Source organism: Streptopelia decaocto, assembly GCF_964273445.1.
Source record: "Streptopelia decaocto genome assembly, chromosome: 26".
Lineage (NCBI taxonomy): Eukaryota > Metazoa > Chordata > Aves > Columbiformes > Columbidae > Streptopelia > Streptopelia decaocto.
The window spans coordinates 2,224,213-2,250,461 of NC_138681.1; the positions used below are offsets into that span (position 1 = coordinate 2,224,213).

The window sequence follows — 26,249 nt, forward strand, 5'->3', positions numbered from 1 at the left end:
GGGATCTGGATAGACTGGAAAAATGGGCTGATTGCAATGGGATGAAGCTCAACAAGGCCAAGCGCCGGGTGCTGCACTTTGGCCACAACAACCCCCTGCAGCGCTCCAGGCTGGCACAGAGTGGCTGGAGAGCAGCCAGGCAGAAAGGGACCTGGGGGACTAATGGACAGGAAGCTCAACATGAGCCACCAGTGTGCCCAGGTGGCCAAGAAGGCCAATGGTGTCCTGTCCTGGATCCAAAATGGCGTAGTCGGCAGGACAAGGGCAGTGACCCTTCCCCTGTGCTCTGCGTTGGGGAGGCCACACCTGGAGTATTGTGTTCAGTTCTGGGCCCCTCAGGTCAGGAAAGAGATTGAAGTGCTGGAGCGGGTCCAGAGAAGAGCAACAAGACTGGGGAAGGGACTTGAGCACTATGGGGAGAGGCTGAGGGAGCTGGGCTTGTTCAGTCTGGAGAAGAGGAGGCTCAGAGCTGAGCTCAGCACTCTCTAGAACCACCTGAAGGGCAGTTCTAGCCAGGTGGGGATTGGGCTCTTCTCCCAGGCATCAGCAATAGGACAAGGGGCCATGGGCTTCAACTTAAATTTAGGCTGGAGATGAGAAAGCAATTCTGTGCAGAGAGAGTGGTCAGGATTGGAATGGCTGCCCAGGGAGGTGCTGGACTCGCCGGCCCTGGAGGTTTTTAAACTGAGATTGGCCATGGCGCTTAGTGCCCTGATCTAGTAAACGGACTGGAGTTGGACCAAGGGTTGGACTGGATGATCTCTGAGGGCTTTTCCAACCCAGTCAGTTCTGTGATTCTGTGGAAACCTCTTGATTTCATGTTCCTGGAGGGAGGGGGACAAGCTGTGGCTCCGAGGCCTTGGCACAGCCTCCCAGAGGGGCTCCCGGGTGCAAAGGTGCTGGAGCCGTCAGCTCCAGGTGCTACGAGTTGGTCCATTCGCATTATGATTTAAAACAACGTTAACCATGAGATCCCCCCGTTGCTTTTTAGTCCTGGGGAGATGCGGGGAGCACTGGGGACCCCCCCTCGTGTGCTGCCAGGGTGTTTAGCAAGAGGCAGAGCAGGGTGAGCGTCCCTGGCCCCATTCACAAGGGACTCAACACCCTGGCAGCCTCGTGGGACCGTCCCCAGCGCAGCCACCTCCACCCTTCGGCCACACCGGCGCTCGGCAGTGGCTGTCGGAGCCGGATTGAGCCGCGCGGCCCCTCCGGCTCTGTGTGCCCGGCAAAGTCCCGGCCCTTGCAAGCTTTTAAGTCTGAGAAAATCTCTCTTAATGCAGAGAGGGGGGTTTCGCGGGGCGGGGGGGGACAGCTGAGCCCCAGACAGGCACGCTGGGCGCCACGTGCGCGCCGGGCCGGGATCGCGCCGGCTTTGCTCCTCGCTGTCGCTTCTCGTTTCCTCGCAGCCCGGCTGATGTGCCAGCTCCTGATAAGGGGCTTGGATGGGAGCAGAGCTCACCAGGCACGGGGCCGCTGCCGCCTGTGAAAGTCACGCAGCCGTTTCTGTCCTCTCCCTGGCTGGATGGCTGGCTGGGGGCTGATTTTTGCCTGCTTTGCCTTCCTGGGGATGTCATTCCCCACGGTGCTGTAAAATCAGGCATTTTGCAGGATGCTGAGGAGACGGTGAAGTGCAGAGGCAGCTGCCAGCACCGAATCCCCATCCTCATCCCCATCCTCATCCTAATCCCCAGCCTCATCCCCATCCCCATCCTCATCCCCTTCCTCATCCCCATCCTCATCCCCTTCCTCATCCCCATCCTCATCCTCAACTCCATCCTCATCCTCATCTCCATCCTCTTCCTCCATCCTAATCCCCATCCCCATCCCCATCCTCATCTCCATCCTCTTCCTCCCTCCCTATCCCCATCCCCATCCTCATCCTCATCTCCATCCTCTTCCTCCATCTCTATCCCCATCTCCATCCTCTTCCTCCATCCCCATCCCTATCCCCATCCTCATCCCCATCCCCATCCCCATCCTCATCCTCATCTCCATCCTCTTCCTCCATCCCCATCCCCATCCCCATCCCCCTTCCTATTCCCATCCCCATCCCCATCCTCATCCTCATCTCCATCCTCTTCTTCCATCCCTATCCCCATCCCTATCCCCATCCTCATCCTAATTTCCATCCTCTTCCTCCATCTCTATCCCCATCTCCATCCTCTTCCTCCATCCCCATCCCTATCCCCATCCTCATCCCCATCCCCATCCCCATCCTCATCCTCATCCTCATCCTCATCCTCATCTCCATCCTCTTCCTCCATCCCCATCCCCATCCTCATCTCCATCCTCTTCCTCCATCCCCATCCCCATCCCCATCCTCATCCTCTTCCTCTCTCCTCATCCTCATCCTCTTCCTCCATCCTCACCCTCATCCAGCCTTCCCCAGGTCCTGTGCCGGTTGATGGTCCCTCCTCTAAGGGAAGTGGCCACATCCTGGTCGAGCATCGTTTCCTCCCACACCTTCTTCCTTTCCTGGGGCTCCTCACCCTGCTTTTCTCCTTTGAAAACTGATTTCTTCATCTACTTCCCATGAAAACTCAGTGGTTTCCCAAAAGATGCAGCCCGGTGGGGAAACAGAAAGCTTTGGTGCTTCTTTGCACCTTCTGGTTTCCCTCTGGAAGCGGGAAGGAGGAGGAATGGGAAGGAAAGCGTGAGGAAAGGCAGAGCCGGGGATCGTTGCTTGGCTGTCTCGAGCGCCGTGTTTCCCGCAGGTAGATGAAGACCCGCTTCGGGATACGTTTTGGCCTCAAAATAGAGATGTTTATTAGTGTTTCGGAAGACAGGCAAATCGTCAAGGCTCTTTTTTTTCCCCCCTCTGCTGAATTTGGCAGGAAAAGAGATCAAGACTTCCAGGAAATTCTGTAGCTTTGACTTACCAACAAAACATAAAATATTGGCAAGCGAGGGTTCCATAATAACACCTAATTGCTTTGGCTGTTTTGAAAATAGAATGATTAAATATGCACGCGCAACGCAATCTGCAAATTGGCTGCTGAGCCCGAAAGAGGAGCTTTTGGGGTTTTCTTGCTGGTTTTGCGCTCCAACCTGTGGTTAATGAAGGAGGAGAAATGGCCTCGTTAGCACCTGCACCAGCGCCCAGGACCGGGTGCAGTCTGGTTTGATCCCCTGGATCTGTCGTTTCTATTTTCATACTTGTACAACCCCAGGTTCCAGTGTAAGTTGGGAATGAGCTGCTGGAGCAGTGAAAAGGGAGCTGGGGTCCTGGGGACAGCAGGGGGACCATGAGCCAGCACTGGGCCCTTGTGGCCAGGAAGCCAATGGGACCTGGGGGGGGTTAGAAGGGGGTGGTCAGTAGGTCAGAGAGGTTCTGCTGCCCCTCTGCTCTGCCCTGGGGAGACCACACCTGGAATCTTGTGTCCAGTTGTGGCCCCTCAGCTCCAGCAGGACAGGGAACTGCTGGAGAGAGTCCAGCGCAGCCACCAAGATGCTGGAGGGAGTGGAGCATCTCCCGGGTGAGGAAAGGCTGAGGGAGCTGGGGCTCTGGAGCTGGACAAGAGGAGCCTGAGGGGGGACTCATTGCTGGGGATCAAGATGGAAAGGGGCAGTGTCAGGAGGATGGAGCCAGGCTCTGCTGGTGACAACCAGGGACAGGACAAGGGGCAATGGGTGCAAAGTGCAACACAGGAGGTTCCGCTGGAAGATGAGAAGCAACTTGTTGGGGTGAGGGTGGCCGAGCCTGGCCCAGGCTGCCCAGGGAGGGTGTGGAGTCTCCTTCTGTGCAGACATTCCAACCCCTGGACACCTTCCTGTGGAACCTCAGCTGGGTGTTCCTGCTCCGGGGGGTTGCACTGGATGAGCTTTCCAGGGCCCTTCAACCCCTCACATTCTGGGGTTCTGTGATACTGTGATTCATATTTGTGCGAAGATTTTCCCTATTTTTAGCGGGAGAGCAGATGTCATTCAGGTTTATTTCCCCTCCTTGTCATTGTAGTAATTGGAGGTAACAAATGAGTCTGAGCTGGGACGGGGCCAAATTCAGCTCTGGTGTAAACAGAGCCTTGGGAAGCAAAGTTTCTCCCCATCCATCCACCCATCCATCCATCCATCCACCCATCCACCCATCCACCCACCCATCCATCCAGCCGTCCACCCATCCACCCATCCATCCATCCACCTGTCCATCCATCCATCCATCCATACATACATCCACCCATCTACCCATCCATCCATCCATCCACCCATCCATCCATCCACCCATCCATCCACCCATCCATCTATCCATCCATCTCTCCACCCATCCATCCGTACATCCACCCATCCACCCATCTATGCATCCATTCATCCATCCATCCATCCATCCATCCATCCATCCATCCATTCACCCATCGATTCATCCATCCATCCATCCATCCATCCATCCATCCATCCATTCATTCACCCATCGATTCACCCATCCATCCACCCATCCATCCATCCACCCACCCATCCATTCAGCCAGCCAGCCATCCATCCATCCATCCATCCATCCATCCGTCCGTCCATCCATCCATCCATCCCTGCGGTGTAATTCCTAAATCAAAGACACCCCCAGTGTTGAAACCTGCACCCCACTGAAGTCAATGACACCCTATTAATTTGTTCAAGGGCAGGTCTGCGTGAGCCGGAGGATGTTTTGGGGGGACCTGCCCGTGTTCCCCGTCCCCACTGGCAGATCTCACACTGTCCCGGTTGTGTTTGCAGACATTAAGAAAGAAAGGGTTTAATGGCTGTGACAGCCCGGAGCCCGACGGCGATGACTCCATAGACCAGAGCCCCTTGATGGAGGATAAATACCGTAAAGGCAGCGAGGATCTGGATATCCTGTTCAAGCGCTACGGTGTAAGTACCCACCTCGTGGCCAGAAAACCTTCATTATATATTCTCTGTTCTGTTTTGTTTCTCTTCTGTTCGATTTCCCCCCAAACCTCACCCCGAATCCCTCCCCGACACCCCCGTGTCCCCCCCCCAAAAAACATAACAGGCGCTGAACAAGAAGCACAGGGAGTGCGAGAGCCCGGAAGGGGATGAAGTGTTTGCGTTGACCCCGCAGACGGAGGAGAAATATAAAAAGATTGATGAGGAGTTTGATAAAATGATGCAGAGTTACCGGCTCGCAGTGAGTAGCTGGTGGTCTGCGGCCCCCCCGGCTGCCTCCCGGTGCCGGGGGGGGTGGATTTTGCATGGCTTTGCTTGGGAGCCCATGCGCACAGCCCCCCCAGCCCCGAATGCACCCGCGTCCCGTGCGTCAAACACGAGGGGTCCTGAGGGTCCCCCCATTTCCAACCCGGAGAAGCAGGAACGACCCTTCTTGGGAAAACCATTGCAACGTCCTCTCCGCTCCTTTGCTGCAAAGCTTGGGTTGGAGCCTCTTTTTTTGCCCTTTTTACCCTAAAAATGGGGTTTTGCCCCCGTTTTGCTCCGTGTGAGGTGATGCCAGCCCCTCAGGGTTTGGGCTATTCCACATTAATTCCCCCCAAATCCACCCAGCCCTTGGGGCAGCTGGTGCCCGTGGCACAAATCCAGGGAGGTTTTAGCCTGTGATCCCGGAGCCGTCACCGGGGTGGCATCAGGACAGCGCCGAAAGGGATTTGTGTCAGGAGACGGAGGAGGAGGAGGAAGAGGGGGACACGTTGCAAATTAGTTGTTAGTTCAAGGGAGCAGAGACTATTGATGCAGGCGAGGGATTAGCCCCGAGTCGCCGCAGCCGTAATTAACGGGGAGCAGAGAGGGCTGGATGCAGCACTGCAACAATTACACTCGCTCATTCCCCCCCTTGCCAAAAAGAAAATCGGCCCTTTTGTGCTTTACAAGCCTCCACATGTTAAAATTCTGGTTTTTCCTGAGATATTGGGTCTTGGGAAATGACAGCTCTGCGTTTCGCTGACTCAGCAGGTGAAGGCTGCGGCGCTCCCCAGGACCCCAAAATCTGCATCTCCGTCCCCTGCGTGGCGGGGTGAGCGGGGGGGGGGTGAAGGAAAGCAAAGTGCAGGCGTGCCAGCGAAGTGCCAGCAAGCCTGGCCCTTCGCAGTGGGTTTAGGCCAGGCTTAGTTAGGCTTGGTTCTACCTCATCCTCCCGAAGGTTCCTCCCCGGTTTCACTAGTGAGGGCCGGTTCCACCCTGGTTGATGTGCCCCCCTCCGGCTGCGCAAGCGCTGCTGGTGCGAAATAGCTCCCAAACCCATCAAAGGTGCGAAACAACCCCGGAAAGCAGGGACTGCTTAGCGTCTGTTTTTGTGCTGCAAAGGGAGGGCTCCGAGCGGGCTCCATCGCCGGCGGCAGCATCCGGACGTGCCGTAAAGCAGCATTCCGTGCCCTAAGGTCCTTTCAGAAGGTGCCATTCAGTGGGTGTTCCGGAGCCGGGGCGCAGCATCTGCTTCCCCCATTAACCTCCCTGCGCAGCGAGGGACCGAGCGATGCAGGTGGAGCGTGTGTGACTGAAGATGCTTTGCCCTTTTAACCAGCTGGGTTGGTTTGGTGTGTGGTGAGAACTAACCAGACCCGGTGGCCGGCGAAGCTTAACAAGAGCCTTGTTCGCTAACGAGAGGCCTCGGCGCGGCTCCTGCGTTTGGTGTTTGTGACGGCTTTTCACGCAAACAGAAATAATTGAGGTTTGGCTGGTGTGTGCATCGCTTCCCAGATTTTGGACTGATGTGCAAGCTGATGTCCCCCCATGTGTCCCCTTGGGACCCTGGACCACTCCCGGGGCAGTGGGACCTGACTCTTATTTGAAGGTGCAATGGGCTAGATGAGGATTAAAAGCAAAAACTCTGCTCTCCGCTTGTTGTATCAACCTCCTGGTTTCTCCCGGTGCTGCTTAGGATGTGCCGCGCTGGGGTTGGCTTTGCCGCGCACACGCGGAGGCGTTGGCAGGGATTTATTACACAACTCCGCTTCGGCGCTCATGCAACGCCCAAGAAAACCGTCCCCCCCTCCTGGGTTTGGCAGCTGTGCAGAAGAAGCAGAGGGAGGGCTCTTGGTTGTGGCTCTTTGGTATGGAAAGGGCTGGGGAACTTGAGCCCGGTCCTGGCGGCGATGGCGCCGGAGCCACCGTCCCCTGGCTGAGCCGCGGGATGTCCCCGAGGGACGCGGTGCCCTTGAGAGGCTGCTCGGGGGTTCCAGCCCCGTCCCGCTCCCTCCTCCCATCCTGCTCTCTACCCCAAAAGAAAATCACCCATCTAGGAGTGGATTTGTGGGGGGCAGTGGCCCCTCCGCAGCTGCGATGGGGGGGCGCTGGGCTCCCTGCGCCCTGCGGGGTCTGAGCCGCGGCCCCGCCATGGTCCCAACCGGCCCTTTTCAGCCCTGAGCAAATTAAAGTGGGACTTTAGCAAAGCCCCTGCTAAAGCCTCTAAGCAGGTGCCTGCTCCTGTTAACGAAGAGCAAATCAGTGACATAAGACAGACGAGCAGGATAATCGCGGCGAGCCTGGCTCCAGCGGGGCCGCTGGTGGGTGAAGCTGGTCCTTGACCCGTGGCCAAGGATAGAGCTCGAGGGATGCTGCTGCTTCCCTGGGCTCAGCTCCTTCTCCTTCCCAGCAGCTCCTGGAGGTGCCAGGATGGATCCCTGGGGGCTGTGCCGAGCAAAACGAGCCCTTTGCCGATGCTCGAGCAGCAGCAACGCCAGCCTGAACCCGCCACCCGCTCCTGGCTCCTCGGGGGGGCTCCGAATATCCTGCCGGATGAGGAACGGGCTTGGAAATCCTTGGGGCTGCCTGGTGGGGTGAAGGGAGCGCTGAAATAAACACAGAGCTGAGCAAAGCTTTGGTGTGTCCCAATGGAGAGCTGGTTGCTCCTCCCCATTGGGATCCGGGCTCTGGTGCATCCCTGTAGGGTGCCAGTGGGTGGGAGGCAAGCACAGCAGGGACACAGTTTGGGAAGGCCGGGACTGTCCCCCCCATCAGCAGTGGAGGTGATGCAGGATCAGACTTGCTCAAAGTGAGTTCACCCCCTCCTCGCCCGCAGCGCCGCCCCCTTCACCCCCCGCTCTCTCTTCAGTCCGCAGTGCCCGCGCCCAACTTCGCCATGCCGGTGACGGTGCCGGTGAGCAACCAAAACACGCTGCAGTTCAGCAACCCGGGCAGCTCGCTGGTGACCCAGTCCCTGGTGACATCCTCGCTGACGGACCCGCGGCTCCTGTCACCGCAACAGCCGGCGCTGCAGAGGAACACGGTGTCCCCGGGGCTGCCGCAGAGGCCGGCCAGCGCAGGTGAGCAATGCTGGCACCCTTCGCACCCCCCCGGCCACATCCTCCCTTGCTGGGCGTGTGGCACCGAGCATCCTGGGGATCAAGATATACACAGCCACAGCACCCTGAGAACACCTGATCTGGAATCTAAGCAGGGTCGGGCCTGGTCAGTGCTTGGATGGGAGACCAGCTGGGTCCAGAGAGGTTCTGCTGCCCCTCTGCTCTGCCCTGGGGAGACCACACCTGGAATCTTGTGTCCAGTTGTGGCCCCTCAGTTCCAGCAGGACAGGGAACTGCTGGAGAGAGTCCAGCGCAGCCACCAAGATGCTGGAGGGAGTGGAGCATCTCCCGTGTGAGGAAAGGCTGAGGGAGCTGGGGCTCTGGAGCTGGACAAGAGGAGCCTGAGGGGGGACTCATTGCTGGGGATCAAGATGGAAAGGGGCAGTGTCAGGAGGATGGAGCCAGGCTCTGCTGGTGACAGCCAGGGACAGGACAAGGGGCAATGGGTGCAAAGTGCAACACAGGAGGTTCCGCTGGAAGATGAGAAGCAACTTGTTGGGGTGAGGGTGGCAGAGCCTGGCCCAGGCTGCCCAGGGAGGGTGTGGAGTCTCCTTCTCTGCAGACATTCCAACCCCTGGACACCTTCCTGTGGAACCTCAGCTGGGTGTTCCTGCTCCGGGGGGGTTGCACTGGATGAGCTTTCCAGGGCCCTTCCAATCCCAAACATTCTATGCTTCTGTGATTCTATGATCCCAGGAGACAGGGGACACCCCTGCTGCATCCATCCCCACCCAGGGTGCCAGGCAGGGACTTGTCCCTGCCTCCATGGCACCAACAGCCTGGTGTTACCCATGGGTGCCTGCTCCTGCCCTCCTGCCAGAGCCTGATGCCCCCAATTTGTGCCTTGGATCCAAACTGGGGGGTGACACCCCCCCTCGCCCTTACCGGGTCGTTTCAAGCGCCAGGTCCCCGCAGGGATGCATTTCAAGGTTGGGCAGCACAAGGAGATGAGTCACCGGGCACCGTTCCCAGGCTCGGGGGTGGCTGCCGGCATCCTGCTCGCCGATGGCACTCGGGCGACACGGGACCGCTGCCTAAAAAGGGCTTTTCTGAGTCGGGCTGTGCCGGTTGCAGTTGGTCGCCGAGCGATTACTCATGCGGATCTGCTGACAGATCGGGGGGAGCAGTCGTTTCCAGCGGGGACCGGCCATGGGTGGCGCAGGGCAGAGTGGGGGAGAGGAGATCGTCACCCGTGTCCCCCGCTGCGCCGGGGCGGGGTGGGGACACGCCGTGTGACCGCAGCCCGGCTCTCCCGCCGGGCCGTCATAAATAATAATAGCGTGCAGAAAGCCCCTGCCTGCTATTTCGGTTCTCACAGATGGGCTGTAAAAAAATCACCCGGGCTGCAAATGGCAGAGCTGGTGACGGTGTGACCATCGGGGCGGTGGCACCCGGGGGCTGGGACAGCTCGGGGGGGCTTTGCAAAGCGGCAGGAGGGTGGGGAAGGGCTGGAAGTGTTGGGTGGCTGGGTCAGAGCGAGCAGAAAGATGCTTGGGCTGCGATGGGACAGGAGCCGTTGTTTTCAGCGGGCTCGTTTGCTTCCTGCTCCCTCTGCACCATCTTGGGGACGGCTTGAAGCGCTCGGACACCAGCATGAGGCCCCCAGAGGTCAGGGACAACAAAATTCTGCTCTAGGACGGGTCCCAAAGAGCAACATCTCCCTCCAGACCAGGTATCCGAGCCCTCCGCATGGAGCGGCACATGGGAAGCTGTAGGGATCTCCCCTGCCCTCTCGCAGGCCCCTCTGCTGAAAACCACCAAAAAAAGAGGTTTGCTGTAATACCGAACGCTGGAGGCTCGCCGGCTCCATCGCGCTCGTGAGCCCGTCGTTTGAAGGGGCTCATTTTGCGGTTGCGAGCGCAGAGGTGTTCCAAGTCCGGCCATCTGCGTCTCATTCACTCGCTGCCTGGGACACAGAAGAAATCCTGTTTATAGGAGCCAGGCCTCTGCATGTCAGAAAAGCTTTTTTTTCCCCATTTTTTTTTAGCAATGCACTCGAGATGGGAGCAGCGCGCTGCGGCGTTGCTTCCAAAGTGAATACTCGGTGCGGAATTCGGTCGGCACCTCGGCGCTCGCTGAAGCCGCCTGCTTGGGGACAGCATGGGAGAGGGTGGCCCAGGGGGCTGGTGTCAGTGTCGCAGGATTAGAAGGGGGTGGTCAGTAGGTCAGAGAGGTTCTCCTGCCCCTCTGCTCTGCCCTTGGATAAAGGATTTAGTTCAGACACTATAAGGATACACTTGAGAAACACATATACGTATATGTATACACATATATATAAAATATGTGCAGCCATAGCACCCTGAGAATGCCCCATCTTGTCTGATCTGGGAAGCTAAGCAGGGTCGGGCCCGGTCAGTACTTGGATGGGAGACCGTACAGATCCACAGCCAGAGCACCCTGAGAACACCTGATCTGGGAAGCTAAGCAGGGTCGGGCCCGGTCAGTGCTTGGATGGGAGACCAGCTGGGGCCAGAGAGGTTCTGCTGCCCCTCTGCTCTGCCCTGGGGAGACCACACCTGGAATCTTGTGTCCAGTTGTGGCCCCTCAGCTCCAGCAGGACAGGGAACTGCTGGAGAGAGTCCAGCGCAGCCACCAAGATGCTGCAGGGAGTGGAGCATCTCCCGGGTGAGGAAAGGCTGAGGGAGCTGGGGCTCTGGAGCTGGAGGAGATTGCACTGGATGAGCTTTCCAGGGCCCTCCAACCCCTCACATTGTGTCATTCTGTGAGTGCAACATGGGGCCGGGTTTGGGGTACGAGTGGGGTCCCATGGCAGACACAGCCTCCAGATCCTGGCAGGATCTCTCCTCCAGGACTCCGGAGCCATCGGGACCTCTGACTTCCCATCTTTTGAAGGGAGGATGCTGCATTGCTGCAGCTGCCACGTTTTGGGGGTCACTTTGCCCTTTTTCAAGCTGTATAATATTTCGGGGGACAACCACCATTCCCAATCACGCTCCCCCAACCAGGGCCGAGCCCGTAGCTCTCCTGCTCTCCCAGCTGCAAGCCCAGCATGGAAAAAAGAGGTTGTGTCTCAGGTTTCTCCATCTGGGCTGAGCAGGGCTGGGCGGTGGTTTGAGGTGGGGTCTGGGATCGGAGGCTCCGCGTTCCCCTGCCCAGGGCTCCGGCGTGACTGCGGCTGTGGCCAAAATCACCGTCCCACACTGTGAATAGGTGGCTTTCAGCAATAACGCCACAGAAGAAAATCAACTCTTTTTGCAGGCGAGGCGAAACGTTCGTGTTTTGGGGGGATAAAAAGGCCTCCGATACGGTTTTTCCCGGCGCGGCGGGGAGCGCCGATGCCTTCCAAGCGTTGGGACCGCGGGGGGCCAAATCATAGCGGCGTCCTGGGGTTGGTTTCCATTCGGTGCAGACGTTACAGGGGAGATAGTGTTTCACGGCTTGCTACTGGGGCTCCCTCCCCGTGTCCCCCAAAGCGGGGCTTGGAATAAAATAGCCGCAGTGTTTTCCAAGCCGCCTCCTTTGGCGCGAGCTCCGGTGCCGCCTGGCTCCGGCCCAAAGGAAACGGATCTGCCCGGATCGTGTTTCCCAACCTGATCACCGGGAATGCTGCTCGTTTTGCTCTCCGGGAAGGCAACACCGCTCATTTTTCCTCCTTCGTGTCCCCCCCCGAGGGAGGGATGCTCCCCGTGTTTCCAGCTGACCCCGTGTTTCCCATTCGTTACAGGGGCGATGCTCGGGGGAGACCTGAACAACACGAACGGCGCCTGCCCCAGCCCTGTGGGTAAGTGAGGAGCCGTTTTGGTGAGAGGTGTGAGCGCCGGGACCTGTGTCCTTGTCTCTGCCTCAGTTTCCCTGCACGTCACGTTGTTCAGCGCCCTCGGGTGATGGAGAAGTGCTGCGGAAGATTTGGCTGCTGGTGGGTTGGGCACCTGGAGCTCCAGGCCTTGGGAGCTGCTGGTTCCAGTGGGGACCCTGGAGGCCGAGGCAGGAGGGGGGCGCGTAGCCTGGGGACCAGCACCTCCCTGGCGCTTTGGGAGAGCTGAGTACCACGCTTTGGGCAGCTCCGGGTTTAGCTCCCCATCCTGCAACCAGTTCCTCCCCTGACCTCGGCTGAGTCACTTAACACCTGATTCCTTGTTGCGCTTGGGCCTTATAAAGGAACTTTACTGGGAGGAAAAAAGCTCATTAAGGTCCCTTTCCACTGCGAGAGCCTCAGTGCTAATGAGACTCAGGCCTTGTGGCTTCGCTCCCTGGCTATAAAATGTGCTAATAATACCTCCTTCGCCGCCGTTCGCCTCCGCTGGCTGCGGGGCGAGGGCTTTGGGGCCGGCGCTTGCGTAGGTACAACCCAAACGCCAGTGACGGCCCCCGGGTCCTGCTGAGCGCGGCTGCTACCGGCCCCATGGTCCAGGTCCCCTGCACCCCGAGCCTGGCTCGTCGCCCCCTCGGGGGCTTTTTGTGCGGGGGCTCCAGCAATTTGGTGGTGCCCCACTTAGAAGCAAATTGGCACCTGGGTTGTGCAGACAGGGCTGGTCTGGATGTGATTCCGCGGCACCGCGTCTCCTGGGAATAACCTTGTCCCCGTGCTGGCTGCAGCTGTGCCAGCGCTGGCGACGCTTCTCCCCGCGGTGCCTGCGGAGCGAACCCCGCCAAGGTGATTTTTGGGGTTCACGTCCCCCCTCGCACGGGGCTCCGCTGCTCCTCCCAAGGCCGAGGGAAGGGGCCGTGGTGGTGCGGCCCCAACCATCTTCACGGCCCCTTTCCCCCCGCGGCCGCCCCCACGTCAGCTGTCGGGAGCAGCCGCGGCGGCGCGGAGCTTGGCAGGGCCCGTGAATGTCAGCATTGACGTCACCGGAGCATTCCCCGCGTTCCTGCCGCTGCTCCAGGAAACAGGCGCGAGGAGCTGGACGGCCCTGCCGCGGCCAGGCCCAGAGCCCGCTGTCCCCTGAGCCCGCTGTCCCCTGAGCCCGCTGTCCCCAGACCCCACCGTCCCCAGACCCCGCTGTCCCCAGATCCCGCTGTCCCCTGAGCCCGCTGTCCCCAGAGCCCGCTGTCCCCTGAGCCCACCGTCCCCAGACCCCGCTGTCACCAGAGCCCGCTGTCCCCTGGGCCCACCGTCCCCAGAGCCCTCTGTCCCCAGACCCCACTTTCCCCAGACCCCACTGACCCCAGACCCGGCCGTCCCCAGGCCCCGCCGTCCCCAGACTGCGCTGTCCCCAGACCCCGCTGTCCCCAGACCCCACCATCCCCAGACTGCACTGTCCCCAGACCCCACCATCCCCAGACTGCGCTGTCCCCAGACCCCACCATCCCCAGACTGCACTGTCCCCAGACTGCGCTGTCCCCAGACCCCACTGTCCCCAGACCCTGCTGTCCCCAGACCCCACTATCCCTAGAGTCTGCCGTCCCTGGGCCCCGCTGTCCCCAGACCCCGTCATCCCCAGACCCCGCTGTCCCCAGACCCTGCCATCCCCAGACCCCACTGTCCCCAGATCCCACCATCCCCAGACCCCACTTTCCCCAGACCCCACTGTCCCCAGACCCTGCCGTCCCCAGACCCCACTGTCCCCAGACCTCACTGTCCCCAGACCCCACTGTCCCCAGACCTCACTGTCCCCAGACCCTGCCATCCCCAGACCCTGTCGTCCCCAGAGCCCGTTGTCCCCAGACCCCGTTGTCCCCAGACCCTGCTGTCCCCAGACCCCGCCATCCTCAGACTCCGCTGTCCCCAGACCCCACTATCCCCAGACCCCACTGTCCCCAGACCATGCCATCCCCAGACCCCGTTGTCCCCAGACCCCGTTGTCCCCAGACCCCACCGTCCCCAGACCCCGCCATCCCCAGCCCCCTGCCACCCGCGGCTGTCCCCACGCCGGCTGCGGGAGGGCAGCGTGACTCTGGCTCTGCCACCGCGCTCGTGGTTTTCGGGTACCTGGGCCATTTCCTCCTCCTCCCTCGCGGTTTGTGCAGCGCAGAGCGGTCACCTGCTGCCTCTGAGTCACCACCGCGGGCGCCTCTGCTCGCATCCTGCATCCCCGTGTCCTCCGCGGTGCCACCAGCCCCGGCGCCTCGGGGCAGGGCAGCACCCCAGCCCTGCTCCCCAGCCCATGGGGTGCAGAGGCTCCCGGAGCCTGTTTTTTGGGGTTATCCCAAGATCCCAGCTCTTCTCTCCAGCTTTATGGGGTGGCCGGATCCAGGCTGGGGTAGCACCCACGGTCACCTGCCAGGGTGGTGGGTGGCAGCGCCGGGACCCTGCACCCCAATCCACATCCCAGTTGCCCTGGGAGCTGCGTGTGCACCCATGTCGGTGCCACCTCAGGATGGAAAATATCGAGGGGTTTCACATATTTTTTGGCTTTGCCTCCATTGGCTGTTGTGTGTCCCTAGGTGCAGCCCCATCCCCAGCACATGTCACCCTGGGAATCTTTTGCACCTTCATTGTTAACAAAGCTAAAAGTGGCCTTGCAAGCGAAATGCGTGGAGTTCATGGTGCGTGGAGGTTGCACCAAACAGGGAACTGCTGGAGAGGGTCCAGCGCAGGGCAATAAAGATGATGGAGTGGAGCATCTCCCTTATGAAGAAAGGCTGAGGGAGCTGGGGCTCTTTAGTTTGGAGAAGAGGAGACTGAGGGGTGACCTTATTAATGCTTATAAATATCTAAAGGGTGAGTGGCACGAGGATGGAGCCAGGCTCTTCTGGGTGGCAAACAATGGTAGGACAAGGGGTAATGGGGTCAAGCTGGAACACCAGAGGTTCCACTTAAATTTGAGAAGAAACTTCTTCACGGTGAGGGTGGCAGAGCCTGGAACAGGCTGCCCAGGGGGGTTGTGGAGTCTCCTTCTCTGCAGACATTCCAACCCGCCTGGACATGTTCCTGTGCGACCTCACCTGGGCGTTCCTGCTCCATGGGGGGACTGGACTGGATGAGCTTTTGGGGTCCCTTCCAATCCCACACATACTGTGATGCTGTGATACTGTGATCCCTGATGCTCCCGGTGATTCGGGGCTGGGCGGACACCTCGCTGGGGACAGAAAGCCGGTCCCGTCCCTGGGGCAGGGACATGGATGCAGGAGCACAGGCAGCTCCTGGCACCCAGTTGGGCAGCACCTCTTATCCCCGGGGCCGTCCCGGTGCCCAGTTCACCCATCACCGCTGCGTCCGGCGCTGGGGCGGCTCCGGGAGCGGTGGCGGCGGATGCTCGACCCGCTGAGCACGCGCCGCGGCTGCGGCGGCGCCGCCACCAGCCGCCTGCTGAAATGCAGATGTAGCGCAATGGTAGATGTGATTAATAATGCAATCAGCGACCTATTTTTCCCGGTCTAACGTGCAATGAATATGAGGGCTGAAGCCTGGTGATTGCTAAACGCCTTTCTATCTTTGGGGCCTATTCATAAAAAAAAAAAAACCCTCATCAGAACGGTAATCTGATCCAATTTATTCCTTTCCTGATGTTCATCAAATCTTTTCCTTTTAAAATCTTTTTCTTCCTTTCCTTTCTTCTATTTTCCCCCCCTCTTTGCACATAAAATCCTTAAGTGGGGCAGCAGGAGGAGGAGGGAACCTCAGATCTTCAAAGTGGCGGTGGGATCGGTGAACCGAGTCCTCGCTCTGCCACAGCCCCTTTTTTGCTGCTCCGGTACCATAAAGACACCTTAAAACTGAGCCTAACAATGGTTACCCCGCCTTGCCAGGGCCCCAGTGCCCTGCTAGAGCAGCGTGTTTGCCTTGCTGCAAATCAGGCTGGTCGTATTTCTTGGTTGGTATTGCAGTGACAATCATGGGTTCCTGCAGGTTGAGGAGGCGCCGTGGGCACCAGGAGCTGCCTGTGCTGCCTGCACCCATCTGTGCTGCCTGCACCCCCGTCTGTGCTGCCTGCATCCCTGTCTGTGCTGCCTGCATCCCTGTCTGTGCTGCCTGCACCCATCTGTGCTGCCTGCACCCCCGTCTGTGCTGCCTGCATCCCTGTCTGTGCTGCCTGCACCCATCTGTGCTGCCTGCACCCCTGTCTGTGCTGCCTGCACCCATCTGTGCTGCCTGCACCCCTGTCTGTGCTGCCTGCACCCATCTGTGCTGCCTGCACCCCTGTCTGTGCTGCCTGCACCCCCGTCTGTGCTGCCTGCACCCATCTGTGCTGCCTGCACCCCTGTCTGTGCTGCCTGCACCCCTTCCTGTGCTGCCTGCACCTGCCTGCGCTGCCTGCACCCCTGTCTGCGCTGCCTGCACCCCTTCCTGTGCTGCCTGCACCCATCTGTGCTGCCTGCACCCCTGTCTGTGCTGCCTGCACCCCGTCTGTGCTGCCTGCATCCCTGTCTGCGCTGCCTGCACCCATCTGCGCTGCCTGCATCCCTGTCTGTGCTGCCTGCACCCCTTCCTGTGCTGCCTGCACTCCTGCCTGCGCTGCCTGCATCCGTCTGCGCTGCCTGCACCCCGTCTGTGCTGCCTGCATCCCTGTCTGTGCTGCCTGCACCCCCGCCTGTGCTGCCTGCACCTGTCTGTGCTGCCTGCACCCCTGCCTGTGCTGCCTGCACCCCTGTCTGTGCTGCCTGCACCCCTGCCTGTGCTGCCTGCACCCCTGTCTGTGCTGCCTGCACCCCCGTCTGTGCTGCCTGCACTCCTTCCTGTGCTGCCTGCACCCCTGTCTGTGCTGCCTGCACCCCTGTCTGTGCTGCACCCCTTCCTGTGCTGCCTGCACCCCTGTCTGTGCTGCCTGCACCCACCTGCGCTGCCTGCACTCCTTCCTGTGCTGCCTGCACCCCTATCTGTGCTGCCTGCACTCCTGCCTGCGCTGCCTGCATCCGTCTGTGCTGCCTGCATCCCTGTCTGTGCTGCCTGCACCTGCCTGCGCTGCCTGCACCCATCTGTGCTGCCTGCACCCCTGCCTGTGCTGCCTGCACCCCTGCCTGTGCTGCCTGCACCCGTCTGGCTTGTGGCAGGTTCCCCCAGTGCTGCAGCGAACCTGCCGGAGTGCAGGAGGGTTTTGGGGCCCCGGGGGGTGTGATGATGCTCCCCCAGGACGAAGCACCGGTGGAAGGCAGCTGCGGCACCGCTCGCCGTGCGTCCACCACCGCCGTGCATTCACCTTCCTCTCCGTCACCTGTTTTCCTGCAGGTAACGGCTACGTGAGCGCCAGAGCCTCTCCGGGGCTCCTTCCCGTGTCCAACGGCAGCAGCTTGGGCAAGATCATCCCGGCCAAGTCGCCGCCGCCGCCCTCGCACGGCGCCCAGCTCGCCACCAACAGCCGCAAGCCCGACTTACGCGTCATCACCTCGCAGAGCGGGAAGGGCTTAATGCACCATTTGGTGAGTGCCCAGCAGAGGCCAGCGTGTCCCCGAGCCCCTAGACGCGTCCCCTGCCCGCAGACGGGGCGCGGGGGGCACTTTGCGCTGGAGCAGGTGGCCGCGCGGGCTCCGTTCCGGGCTGTGGCGGTGGGAGCTGGCCGGGCGCTTTGGGCGCCCGTTTGCAGCGCGTCGGTGGGCGAGCGTGTGGCGCGCTGGGTTAACGGTGCCTCTCGGTTTTCTCCCTGTTCTCCCGCGGGCAGACCGAGGATCACCTGGCTCTGGTGAGTTCCCTGCTGAGTGCGCTTGGGTGACGCGTGGGCTGCTTGTCCCCTCGGTCCCCACCCCCTGCCCGCTGATCACCCCTTTGCACTCCGCTGGGAGCGCGGTGGGACGCGGCTGCCGGCACCAATGTCACATCCAACCCTGCCGTGCCATAGAAAATCAATCCCGATTAAAACACACTTTTAGGAAAACCAAGTGGAAAAGGGGGAGCCCGTGGCCGCGCTGGGGGCTGACACGAGCTGTGAAGCGCGTGGTTCTCCACCAAGGCCAGCAAAGCTGTGTTGGTTTCCATGGGAGCTCAGCCGGGTCCCCTTTGGAGCCAACCTGGACCAGGACTTGTCCCATGGGCTTTGCTGGAGCCACCGCAGGTCACAGCACGGGGAGCCCTGGCCCTCTGCCACCACATGAGAGATAGGGAGTAAATCAGGCTCTTCCCATATTAAGGATATTATTTAAAGCCTGTGTAAATCCACTGGTACGCTCCCTAAACCTCCTTTGTGCACGGGGGCAGTTTTCCATGTTATTTTTGTGGCTTTTCTTTTTTTTTGCCCGCCCCTGCCAGCAAAGTGAACGCCACCTTGTTTGTGGCAATGATTCACCCTGTGCTGTTGCTATTCTGGTGCGAGGCAGATGGGCGACAGGTCAGCGCAGCGAGGGAAGGGCGAGAGGATGCGGCGAACGCCGCCAGGGCGAAGCTCTCCAAAAACCCAGGACTAAGCCAATACCTCTTGAGCCTGCAAGGAGACACTCTTAGCCAGGGGAAGGCTTGGCCGAGGCTTTGGCAGACGCAAATTCTGCCGCTTTCCATGCCCCAAACCTCTTCTTGCTCAACACCGCGCTCCCAGCAGCTCCGTGCCTCAGTTTCTCCATCTGCGGAGCGAGCGCAGCCAGCACCCGCCTCCCCATCTGCTCGGCACCGTTGTGCTGCCAGAGGGCATTGCCTGTCTCCAAGAGCTGGAGGAGCAGTTTGCTTTAGGCAAAAAATCAGCCAGGTTGGCATGAAGAGTTTTTAATTGTTAGTCTTGAGATAACCCGGTTGATTTTTGCCTGGAGTGAAGTACGGTCCTCGCCCAAGCTGAGCTGGCGGCGGAGGGTGATGAAATCCTTGAGGGGGTGGACAGGGAGCTCAGCGCAGCTGGATGGGGATGGGGACATCAGGAGGGGGACGCAGAGCCGCGTGTCGGCTGCTCTGCAGATTTACCTCCTGCCTGGCGCAGATGCCCCCCCTTGCTCTGCTAACCTTCCCCCCACATCTGCTCCCTCCGTGTTGCTCAACCTACACGCCAGAGCCGCTCTCCAAATGGCAACTCCCACCTCCTTACACTCAGGATGAGTCAGCGGCGCCCCCCCGCCAGACCTGCCCGCAACCCCCCCCGCAGCCCAGCCACCCCCAGGGCTCTGAGCACCTTCTGCTCCTCCAGTGGGTTCAGAGACCCCCCCGTTTCTCCCAATGGGAAGGGTAGACGGGACCCGTTTCCCACGCCCACGGCGAGCGCGGTCTCACCCCAGAGCATGTCTGCATGGGTTTGGCATGAGCCGCAACGGTTTGCAACTGGGAGCGGTTTGCAAGGTGCACGGGGGTGTGAGTGCATGGGGATGTGAGTGCACGGGGTGTGAATGCACGGGGTGTGAGCGCACAGGGGTGTGAGCACACGAGGGTATGAGCACACGAGGGTATGAGTGCACGGGGTGTGAGTGCACGGGGGTGTGAATGCACAGGGGTGTGAGTACACGGGGGTGTGAGTGCACGGGGTGTGAGTGCACGGGGTGTGAGTGCACGGGGTGTGAGTGCACAGGGGTGTGAGTGCACGGGGGTGTGAGTGCACGAGGTGTGAGTGCACGGGGTGTGAGTGCACAGGGGTGTGAGTGCACGGGGTGTGAGTGCACAGGGGTGTGAGTGCACGGGGGTGTGAGTGCACGAGGTGTGAGTGCACGGGGGTGTGAGTGCACGGGGTGAGAGTGCACGGGGTGTGAGTGCACGGGGTGTGAGTGCACGGGGGTGTGAGCGCACGGGGTGCGAGCGCACGAGGGTGTGAGCACATGAGGGTGTGAGTGCACAGGGGTGTGAATGCACAGGGGTGTGAGCGCACGGGGGTGTGAGTGCACAGGGTGTGAGTGCACAGGGGTGTGAATGCACAGGGGTGTGAGCGCACGGGGGTGTGAGCGCACACGGGTGTGAGTGCACGGGGGTGTGAATGCACAGGGTGTGAGCGCACGGGGGTGTGAGCGCACGGGGTGCGAGCGCACGAGGGTGTGAGCACACGAGGGTGTGAGTGCACGGGGGTGTGAATGCACAGGGATGTGAGTGCACGGGGTGTGAGTGCACGGGGGTGTGAGTGCACGGGGTGTGAGCGCACGGGGGTGTGAGCGCACGGGGGTGTGAGCACACGAGGGTGTGAGTGCACAGGGTGTGAGTACACGGGGGTGTGAATGCACAGGGTGTGAGTGCACGGGGTGTGAGTGCACGGGGGTGTGAATGCACAGGGGTGTAAGTGCACAGGGGTGTGAGTGCACAGGGTGTGAGTGCACGGGGTGTGAGTGCACGGGGGTGTGAATGCACAGGGTGTGAGCGCACGGGGGTGTGAGCGCACGGGGTGCGAGCGCACGAGGGTGTGAGCACACGAGGGTGTGAGTGCACGGGGGTGTGAATGCACAGGGGTGTGAGTGCACGGGGTGTGAGCGCACGGGGGTGTGAGTGCACGGGGTGTGAGCGCACGGGGGTGTGAGTGCACGGGGGTGTGAATGCACAGGGGTGTGAATGCACGGGGGTGTGAATGCACGGGGTGTGAGTGCACGGGGTGTGAGTGCACGGGGGTGTGAATGCACAGGGTGTGAGCGCACGGGGGTGTGAGCGCACGGGGGTGTGAATGCACGGGGTGTGAGTGCATGGGGGTGTGAGTGCACGGGGTGTGAGTGCACGGGGGGTGAGTGCACGGGGGTGTGAATGCACGGGGTGTGAGTGCACGGGGGTGTGAATGCACAGGGGTGTGAGTGCACGAGGGTGTGAGTGCACGGGGGTGTGAATGCACAGGGTGTGAGTGCACGAGGGTGTGAGTGCACGGGGGTGTGAATGCACAGGGGTGTGAGTGCACGGGGTGTGAGTGCACGGGGTGTGAATGCACGGGGTGTGAGTGCACGGGGGTGTGAATGCACGGGGTGTGAGTGCACGGGGGTGTGAGCACACGAGGGTGTGAGTGCACAGGGTGTGAGCGCACGGGGTGTGAGTGCACAGGGTGTGAGTGCACAGGGTGTGAGTGCACGGGGGTGTGAGCACACAGGGGTGTGAATGCACGGGGTGTGAGTGCACGGGGGGTGAGTGTACGAGGGTGTGAGTGCACGGGGGTGTGAGCGCACGGGGCGCTGGGGGGGCAGCTTGCACACCTCTGCATGACTCGGGATGAAAACGTGGGTGCTCCCTACAGCGCAGCCGGGTCCGATACCCCCGCGCTCGCCTCGGGGTGCAAGGAGGACGGCTGCTGCCCGTTCCCGTTCCCGGCGCCGATCCGCCGCTGCTCAGCCGCATCCCGCCGCCCCAGCCCCGCGTGGCGGGCAGGGTTGTCCCCATGCTGTCCCCCCGCCTAGGAAAACCACAGGTCGCATCCTGGCGCGGTGCCCGCGGGAGGGGCACGGCGTGGATCCTGCCCACCGCGGTGCTCAGCGCAGCGTCCTTACCCCAGTGGGCTCTGCGAGAAAGCAGCGTTGCCAGCGGGATGAGCGCCAGGAAAACCTGCTCCTCCAGCCCCAGGGCTTTAGCAATTAGAGCCTAATCACCTTCCCTGGCTGGCAGAGAGGCACCGGCACAGGGCGCTGCAAATCCCACACGCCAGGGCGCTGTCACCCTCCGGAGGTGGCCTGGGCAGGGGTTTTAACCTGCTGTCCTATCCCGGGAGGGTCCGGCGTGGCCGTGAACCGTTGCACAGTCCCACGCGTGGCTCTATAAGGCTCTGGGAGCCCTGGGTGCTGCGCTGGCTCGCACCGCGTCGCCGGGGACGCCGCAGCCTGGTGCCGGGCGCGATTGGAGCTGGGCACTGCCCCGGTCTTCACGGGGTGACGTGTGCCGGGGTGCTGCAGATTAGAGTCAAGCCTCTTGAGCCTGAGTTAAATCAGCTCAGCAGAGACAGTCCAGATTATCTGCCTTGTAAACAGGGCTGAATCTGACCCGTAGATCCACCCACGTGCAAACCCACGGGGGGAGGCTGCTGTGCGCCGGTCCAAGGGCAGGATTTTTCCACAGTGGACGTGTTCGTGAGCAATCACCCGAAGCTCACGTGGGCACGGAGCCAGCGGGTTGCTGAGCGCTGGGGTTTTAGTGTAAGGATGCCGGAGTGCCTTTAAAGTGCCGAGACTGATGCTCACGGGCTGGTTCTCAGCCGTGGGTGCTGCGGGGAGGCGTCAGCTCCGCGCTCCTGGGTTCGTTGGCTGCGTTTCTCGCTCCTTGAGCAGCGAAGCCTCGTGCATCCTCTGGGTTTGTACATCAGAAGGAACTCAGAGCAAGGCATCCCACTGTTCCTCCCCTCCGGGCACGCAGGGACGTTGCTGGTCCTTGCGGGTGAAGCGCAACCCTGGGCAGAAAAGTGACCCAAGCGACCTGCAAATGAATGTCACAAGGGTCCGATGTGTTTATAACTGGTGTGGTTTGCGCTTTGCTGCAATGAGGAGCATCCGGAGGGTGGATCCTGCTCAGTCCCCATCACTGCTGCACGACGCCGCTCAGTAGAGCGGCTGCAGAAATGGGGGTTTGGGGGGCGCAAGGCACGGGGACACCGGCGTAAAACGCATGCGGGTTCTAACTCGCTCTCCCTCGGCTTCCCCAGCAGAACACGCAGCGGTTGGGTGTCTCGCAAGCAACTCACTCTTTAACCACGCCGGTTGTGTCCGTGGCTACTCCGAGCCTGCTGACGCAGGGGCTGCCGTTCTCTGCCATGCCCACAGCCTACAACACAGGTGAGAGCGCTCGCTCGGCCCGGGGGGAGCTTTTCGAACCCATAATTCAATACAAGAGGTGCTTGGCTCTACCAAGCAGCTGCAGCATCGCTCGTGGAACTCGCCGCCGCAAGAGCCGCTCAAGTCCCGGAGTTCCGCGGGATTAAAATCAAGGGGAAACTCATTATATAAATAATGAGAATATCCAGGAGGGCATGATTCTCTCGTGCTACAGCTCATTGCGTTGCGCTGGCAGCATGAAGGTGCTTTGAAGTGGATGCTAATTACAGCTACGCCCATCTCCAGGCTCTCGAGAGCTCCGGGTGATGTTGTAATAGGGGCTTAATGAACATTCAGTGTCAGGCCCCCAAAAGTTGGGGAAGAATGCAAACCAGCCTGCTCGTAGGCACATGGGAATTGGGCTGGCGGGGTTCGGGCCGGCCCGAGGCGGCGGTTACGGCACAGGGTTGTTCACCCGCAACCTGTCAAACCTCCACGAGGGCTTTAAGGGCTTTTCCTGCGCTCGGAGAGAAGTTTGCGAAAATATCGCAAGCTGCTTGTCTGGAAGAAGCCAGAATAGGTGTGTTGGGAACTCCCTCTCCTAATTAGTAGGTGTAGCCCAGAAGATGGCTGGTGGTGCGTGACGAGCAGGCTCCTCTCCCAGTGTGGTCCACCACAGCCAGCAGCCCCAAAATAGCTTTTAATTGAGCCCTGTGCTGCTGGCACTCGAGGCGGAGGGGGGGGCCGACATTTCAGCTTGCTCTATGTAGATGCCAGCAGGTAGAGCAGCGATCCCACTCCGGGGTGTCATCCCATGGGTCGCTATAGGGTGTAGAGCGAACTCCCAAGCCCAGGGTGTTGTTCTTTCCAGGGTTAATCGGGTGGGAACTCTCTCGATCTCAGGCCGATGAGGTTGTGCGGAGGTTCCCGAGCGCGGGATTCAGTCCAACCCGAGCGTCCGCGGCTCCGGGATGCGCGATGGCTCCAGTTCAAGCTCTTGGCACCGGCCGCGGGGGCGGCTGTTGTAACCGGGGGGTGTCAGGAGCTCCTAAACCAGAATGGCTGGTGCTGTTGGGGGGGGACAAGGAAAGGGTGAAGCACCCAGCCCGGGGACTCTAGGGTGTGCCTCGAGTCGGCTTTGGCAGCGCTTCAGCGCCTTCGCGCCACCTCTGGCTTCATGTTCTGCTGGTGTGGGTTTGGCCCCACGGGGTGGGGGGGCTGAACACACCGAGGGAGGGAGGGGGGGGATTTGAGGCTCAGGATGTGTGGATGTCTCCGCAGCAGATGAAACTGCCCAAAGGTTTGAGCATCTCCTGGGAGAGCAGTTCCCCCCCCACCCCCTATTTCCACTCTATTTCCCACCCGTTAGCACGTCCCCCCCCTGTTAGCACATCACCCCCCCCCGGGTTGGGGTGCTCGGCTGCATTTGGGGGTGCTACGGGAGTTCGTGCATGGGAAGAGCATCCCCCTCCCCTCCCGTCCCCTCCCCTCCCCTCCCCTCCCCATATGTGTGGGGGGGGACACGGGGACCGGCTCTGGTGGGGGGGGCGGGAGCTGCGGCTGCGCGGGTGGGGAGCGCCCCCTGCTGGCGTGGCGGTGACCCAGGCACCGGGGTGGGATATGTGTGCTGTACACCCGATTGTGTCCGCCGGGGGGGGTCTGGGGTGGTCCAGGCACCGCGGTTTGTCCTGAGTGGGGGGGGGGTGCAGCACGAGGCTGCGGTTTTGGGACAAAAGGACCCAAAGGGTGAGCAGCAAACTGGGACCACTCTGGTACCATTTCATAGAACTACAGAACCATTTTGGTTGGAAAAGCCCCTCAGGATCAAGAGTCCAACCGTTCCCCACCCCTGTCCCTGCCCCATGTCCTGAGAACCTCATGTCCGTCTGTCCAGCCCTCCAGGGATGGTGACTCCAGCACTGCCCTGGGCAGCCTGTTCAATGCCCCACAGCCCTTTGGGGAAGAAATTGTTCCGAAATCCAACCTCAACCTCCCCTGGCGCAACTTGAGGCCGTTTCCTCTGCTCCTGGCGCTTGTTCCTGGGGAGCAGAGCCCGACCCCCCCTGGCTCCAAGCTCCTTTCAGGCAGTTCAGAGATCAGAAGGTCTCCCCTCAGCTCCTGTTCTCCAGCTGAACCCCCCAGCTCCCTCAGTCTCCATCACACTTGTGCTCCAGCCCCTCAGCAGCTCCATTCCCTCTCTCCACTCGCTCCAGCACCTCAGGGTGTCGTCATGCTGTGAGCTATAGCTGGTGGGGGTCCCTAGACGGGGGTCTCTATGGGGGGTTCTCCATCCTCTTGCAGTGCTCATGGCTCTGTTGGGGGTTTGACATTGAGCTGAGCCAAGGGCTCCTTTCTCTCCAGATTATCAGCTGACGAGCGCTGAGTTGTCCTCGCTGCCAGCGTTCAGCTCGCCGGGGGGGCTGTCCCTTGGCAACATCTCTGCCTGGCAGCAGCAGCAGCAGCAGCAACAGCAGCAGCAGCAACAGCAGCAGCAGCAACAACAGCAGCAACAGCAGCAGCAACAGCAGCAGCAACAACCGCAGCAGGCGCAGCAGCAACAGCAGCCGCAGCAGCAGCACCTGGTTCCTGTATCGCTAGGAAATCTAATGTAAGTGCAATGGGTGCCAGGGGCCGCTCAGGTTGGTGTTGTCAGGGAGGGGAACGACCTGGAGAACGCGAGCTGGGACCCTCTGCTGGGTGACTGTCACCTCCCACTGCAGGGCCCCCCCATTCGCACCATCCTATGGGGGCACATGTGCCCACAGCTGCAGGAACAGCCAGTTCGGGCATAGAATCATTGAACCATTGACCCTCAAGATCACCAAGTCCAACCATTAACCCAACACCGGCACTAACCTGTGTCATCCCCACATCTTCTAGTGGACCCCTAAAATACAAAGAGGGTAACTTTTAATATTGAAAATGAATTGCTTAATGCCAGGGAACGTGGATCTGAAGTGGATCCACTTTTAGTCTGGAACAAAGCATCCGCACACCGAGTGTCTTAGTCGAAGGGAAGGTTTAAGCATCTTGCACTAAGACTGGGGGACAAAGAGGCAGGAACTGAAGAGGAGGATTCAGTGACTTTGCCCCAAAGCAGTTTAGGATTAAGAGTAACGCCCAGCCAGGTGAATGTGCGGATGCACCGGCCTTTTGTGCAGGGGGGTCAGTGTGTTTCTCCCCTCCTGGAGCACGTTTTCCAGGCGTCCCCAGCAGCTCCCTGGACCTCGTGCTCCAGCAGATGTGCGGAAAGTCCGGGGAATACGTGGGGTTATAGTAAAGAGACTAAAGATGTTCCCGGCTTGGAGCAAAAGTGCCGTGCGAGCCCTCTGCCGGATCTGTGCGGCCACTCTGGGCAGAGCCACGGGGATGTCACGGCCTGTCCCTTGCTCTCTATGGCTGGGGCGCTGCTGTGGGGACAGCAGGGGATTGGAGCTGGTGTGGGATGGGTGCTGGTGTTGGATGGGTGCTGGTGTGGGATGGGTGCTGGTGTGGGATGGGTGCTGGTGTGGGATGGGTGCTGGTGTTAGATGGGTGCTGGTGTGGGATGGGTGCTGGTGT

The 26,249-nt window shown here is 60.6% G+C and overlaps 2 protein-coding genes across 16 annotated transcripts in view; one reads left to right on the forward strand and one right to left on the reverse strand.

The window, feature by feature from the left end:
• The window catches only part of CRABP2 (cellular retinoic acid binding protein 2), a 355,112-nt gene that overhangs the window by 179,720 nt on the left and 149,143 nt on the right, over positions 1-26,249 (reverse strand). The gene's annotated exons all lie outside the window — the stretch shown is intronic.
• The window catches only part of MEF2D (myocyte enhancer factor 2D), a 75,703-nt gene that overhangs the window by 48,054 nt on the left and 1,400 nt on the right, over positions 1-26,249 (forward strand). For 7 of the 15 annotated variants that reach the window (XM_082073407.1, XM_082073397.1, XM_082073408.1 and 4 more), the window contains 8 exons: positions 4,705-4,842; positions 4,985-5,119; positions 7,994-8,204; positions 11,929-11,985; positions 17,314-17,504; positions 17,744-17,764; positions 22,580-22,709; positions 25,050-25,296. In XM_082073407.1, coding sequence (XP_081929533.1) covers positions 4,705-4,842; positions 4,985-5,119; positions 7,994-8,204; positions 11,929-11,985; positions 17,314-17,504; positions 17,744-17,764; positions 22,580-22,709; positions 25,050-25,296 — 1,130 coding nt within the window. The remainder of the gene's footprint in view (positions 1-4,704; positions 4,843-4,984; positions 5,120-7,993; positions 8,205-11,928; positions 11,986-17,313; positions 17,505-17,743; positions 17,765-22,579; positions 22,710-25,049; positions 25,297-26,249) is intronic. The other 8 variants (XM_082073410.1, XM_082073411.1, XM_082073398.1 and 5 more) reach the window with 8 other exon arrangements.